Genomic DNA, 5,000 nt, shown 5'->3' on the forward strand with positions numbered 1-5,000 from the left:
ATCCTCTTTCCTGGTCAATAACTTGGGATTCCCTGGTTCTGATCCTCTTTCCTGGTCAATAACTTGGGATTCCCTGGTTCTGATCCTCTTCCCTGGTCAATAACTTGGGATTCTCTGGTTCTGATCCTCTTCCCTGGTCAATAACTTTTGATTCCCTGGTTCTGATCATCTCCCCTGGCTAACATGCTCACCGGGGAACTTATCGAGTACAATAAAATTCAATTTTTGATTTCACGCCATTTCAAGCCAACCTTTCCGTTGATGTTGACTATCAGTCGTCTCTCATGTCAAAGTTTCTTGACCTCCTCCCTCCCTCCACTCACACTCTAGCTCCTGGCCCACTCAACCATGAGCTGTCGAAGTTTTTTCACCTCTCCCCTCACCTCATACACAGTAGAGCTTAGTTAATGGTTGGGAAGTAGTCAGTACAAGTGGTTAGGTTCTGGTAGGCCGTTTAAAGAGTGACATGGTGAGGCAATACGTAAGTTACACCCACACAGCTCTCCCACACACCCACACAGCTCTCCCACACACCCGCACAGCTCTCCCAAACACCCACTCATACAGCTCTCACACAAACACACACACACACACCCCTCCACAAAGCCACACATCCATTCTACACACCTATACATCCCTCCCACACACCTCACATCTCTCGTACATACCAATACATCCCTGACACATATCCACACATTCTTTAAACACATCCAGAGGTTTTGAAAGAAGAAGATGAAGTACTGTGGGAACACACGTAAGAGATGATAATAATGCTATTATCCTGGGATATCCAATTACATATATGACTCTTGTGTACATTATTATTATTATTATTATTATTATTATTATTATTATTATTATTATTATTATTATTATTATTATTATTATTATTATTATTATTATAATCATGGTAAGAAGCTAAACCTGTAAGGGTCATACAGCGCCTGTATCATGGACATCAGGCTTGATCCAAGGAAAGAGGGAACAAGAGCTTACCACATGCGTCAAGCAGAAACATCCTTCCCTTGACTGGACAATCACATCATCCACCACTGAATAGTTTCCCCACTCAGGAAAGCATAGGAAGCTTTCACTTAGAAACTGGAGGCACCATCAAGAGATGGAATACCCGGAGGTAGAATACACCGACAGTGTGTTGGTATATATGGAGGCTGCAGATCGATATCCTCGTGGCCATCAGATCGATGACTGAGGAAGAAGATACAATGCCATGGAAGGAACAATTTACAACTAACTCGCAACACCGTAGCTGCCACAATTTACAACCAACCCTCAACACCGTAGCTGCCACAATTTACAACTAACCCTCAACACCGTAGCTGGCACAATTTACAACCAACCCTCAACACCGTAGCTGCCACAATTTACAACTAACCCTCATCACCGTAGCTGGCACAATTTACAACCAACCCTCAACACCGTAGCTGCCACAATTTACAACCAACCCTCAACACCGTAGCTGCCACAATTTACAACTAAACCTCAGCACCGTAGCTGCCACAATTAACAACTAACAATACTGTGGCTCGAACAATTTACAACTAACCAACAGTACCAGGTACCAGTGTCCAGGTACGACATAGCTCAAGAAGCATGGAATTATTTCAATTAGTCGTATGATGAAAAGAAGTGGAACCAGGAGCTGAGACCTTCTCCTTCCCCCCACAATCACAACCAGACCTGTGATTCAATGGGAGTGCTTTCGGCTAACAACCAAAAAGCCCAGGTTCAACCTTGGGCTTTGAAATGAGTTAAATTACAACAGTTCACAGCCAGTGTATATATAAGCCCGACACTTCGAGAAATATCCAAAAGCAATTTAGAGTCTCCAGTAGACGGATCAAAGGAGGGATCCTTCCTTATAGCTGGAACTTCCTGGACCTGTTAGTAGCTCTACTGGAAAGACCTGGAGCAAGGCTGAAGAAGCTTGAAGTTGAAGAGAGAGAGAGAGAGAGAGAGAGAGAGAGAGAGAGAGAGAGAGAGAGAGAGAGAGAGAGAGAGAGAGAGAGAGAGAGAGAGAGAGAGAGAGAGAGAGAGAGAGAGAGCTGATGTAGGTAACAGCTCTTAGCTTGCCAATAAAGTTAGGAATCCTTAACCTGTAAATAGCTTGTCAAAGCTAGGGATCCTTAACCTTGCCAAACCCTGTGTAAAAAAAAAAAAAAAAAAAAAAAAAAAAAAAAAAAACAAAAAGAGAGAGAGACTCTTACGTGGGTTTGTGTTGCAGCCAAAATACTTTACTTTGTCTCGCTTGTTCTTCAAGAGTCTTTTTCTTTCTGTTTTCTTTCATTTTCGTCCCCTAAGACTCACATATAAGTTTAAAGAAAATCGACCACCTATTGCATTAAAGTTTGCCAGACAACAATGAGTGGGTCAGTATTGGAGGAAACTCTCGGCCTGGGTCACAGACTGACACCAGAAACACTGTAGAAGCAAAACACGCATCTCACAGGTGACGTTTCACTCTTTGCAGCGTTTTATGAAGCCGTGATTGACCTCTGCTGAGGGAAAAGGCTCCGAACATACGAACCTAGAAAATGGAGTTTCTTAAGGACCCTTTCATGGTCCCTTTCTTCTGGTCAGGCTGGTTAATAGGGATTAAAGCCTATCCTCTAGAATCATTAAGGCTTCACAGTAAAATCTAAACCACCAGACAATTCCTAAACCAGGGGTTAAACATCTTTCAAGGTATAAAACCTGTTCTTCTAAGTTTTAAAAAAACCGACGACAAATATTCGTCTCTTTCTCTTCTCATCGTCAATACTTTATTAAGTTCGTCTTGTATTATTTCCACCATTAATATTGTACTGAAATATTTCCGAATCGGTTAATATTCGTGGATGATATGTTATCTGGTAGTGATGAGTCTGATGTATCGAGTGCCCTCACAGGGCCCCTCACTTTCTCATTAGTCGTTCCTGTCTTGTGGGTGATTCAATTTGGTTTATATGTGTGTGTGTACTCACCTAGTTGAGGTTGCGGGGGTCGAGTCCGAGCTCCTGGCCCCGCCTCTTCACTGATCGCTACTAGGTCACTCTCCCTGAGCCGTGAGCTTTATCATACCTCTGCTTAAAGCTATGTATGGATCCTGCCTCCACTACATCGCTTCCCAAACTATTCCACTTACTGACTACTCTGTGGCTGAAGAAATACTTCCTAACATCCCTGTGATTCATCTGTGTCTTCAGCTTCCAACTGTGTCCCCTTGTTACTGTGTCCAATCTCTGGAACATCCTGTCTTTGTCCACCTTGTCAATTCCTCTCAGTATTTTGTATGTCGTTATCATGTCCCCCCTATCTCTCCTGTCCTCCAGTGTCGTCAGGTTGATTTCCCTTAACCTCTCCTCGTAGGACATACCTCTTAGCTCTGGGACTAGTCTTGTTGCAAACCTTTGCACTTTCTCTAGTTTCTTCACGTGCTTGGCTAGGTGTGGGTTCCAAACTGGTGCCGCATACTCCAATATGGGCCTAACGTACACGGTGTACAGGGTCCTGAATGATTCCTTATTAAGATGTCGGAATGCTGTTCTGAGGTTTGCTAGGCGCCCATATGCTGCAGCAGTTATTTGGTTGATGTGCGCTTCAGGAGATGTGCCTTGTGTTATACTCACCCCAAGATCTTTTTCCTTGAGTGAGGTTTGTAGTCTCTGACCCCCTAGACTGTGTGTGTGTGTGTGTGTGTGTGTGTGTGTGTGCTGACCTAATTGTGGTTGCATCGGTTGAGTCATAGCTGCTGGCACCGTCTGTTCACTGGTCACTACTAGGTTCACTGTTTGTACTCAGTTGTACTCACCTAGAGTACCTGGAAACACACGTGTGTGTGTGTGTGTGTGTGTGTGTGTGTGTGTGTGTGTGTGTGTGTGTATGTGTGTGTGTGTGTGTGTGTAAAACACCAGACATTATATTAATTTTAATAATACTTTACTAATGATCAATTATATATTAAACGTTAAAAAAAAAAAAAAAAAAAAAAAAAAAACCAGCAACTTACCAAGTGTTTCTCAAGACTTGACAAGTCTTTCTTCAATTATGCAAAATGAAACACATTTCCACGTAACTTCTGTATATATATTTCTCTTATAAACTTTTTTTTTTCGTATTCCTAAAATTTCATTTTTAGACCATAACAAATAATGTATTGGCAATTTCGTTAATTTATCGTGTAATGGATTGTAATTAATTCTTCCACAGGTGTGCCAACTGCTCAGAGAGTCGGTGACGGTCGCTGCTGGAGAGGGAATGGCGGTGAACGTGTTGGTACCCCTGCTCATCCCCCTTGGAGAACAGCTAACCAACGGTAAGTAAACAGAAGCGACAAGCAAGCCAACGGTAAGTAAACAGAAGCGACAAGCAGGCCAACGGTACGTAAACAGAAGCGACAAGCAAGCCAACGGTAAGTAAACAGAAGCGACAAGCAGGCCAACGGTACGTAAACAGAAGCGACAAGCAAGCCAACGGTAAGTAAACAGAAACGACAAGCAGGCCAACGGTACGTAAATAGAAACGACAAGCAGGCCAACTGTAAGTAAACAGAAGGAAAATCTAGCTTAGTTCTTCTCCATTTCTCTTCTTAACGAAAGTCTGTTCTCTGAGAAGAGAATGCAGAGAACTCATCTCCTTAGAAAACAAAGGCACATGTCTAGCCTCTGTACGTGACGCAAATATACCTTTGCAAGGCTGAAAGTTTGTTTTGTCTATTAACCTTCGTTAAATAAACCAAATGTAAAAAAAAATTACAATTCTCAGAGCCACAATAATACAAGTTTGAAGTCAACTGAAGAACTTTAATAAAGTTACGAACCCGACAAAGTTACGTCTTGATAAAGTTACGTCTGGATAAAGTTACGTCTGGATAAAGTTACGTCTGGATAAAGTTACGTCTGGATAAAGTTACGTCTGGATAAAGTTACGTCTGGATAAAGTTACGTCTGGATAAAGTTACGTCTGGATAAAGTTACGTCTGGATAAAGTTACGTCTGGAT

The 5,000-nt window shown here is 42.3% G+C and overlaps 1 protein-coding gene across 1 annotated transcript in view; it reads left to right on the plus strand.

Moving 5' to 3' along the window:
• Nucleotides 1-4,213: 4,213 nt before the first annotated feature.
• LOC128692211 (putative neural-cadherin 2) overlaps nucleotides 4,214-5,000 on the plus strand; it is a 185,699-nt gene continuing 184,912 nt past the window's right edge. Inside the window, exon 1 of the mRNA XM_070096469.1 lies at nucleotides 4,214-4,315. Within this exon, the coding sequence (XP_069952570.1) occupies nucleotides 4,258-4,315 (58 nt within the window). The 5' untranslated portion in view covers nucleotides 4,214-4,257. The remainder of the gene's footprint in view (nucleotides 4,316-5,000) is intronic.

The sequence above is a fragment of the Cherax quadricarinatus genome, chromosome 53, assembly GCF_038502225.1.
Source record: "Cherax quadricarinatus isolate ZL_2023a chromosome 53, ASM3850222v1, whole genome shotgun sequence".
Taxonomy (NCBI): Eukaryota; Metazoa; Arthropoda; class Malacostraca; order Decapoda; family Parastacidae; genus Cherax; species Cherax quadricarinatus.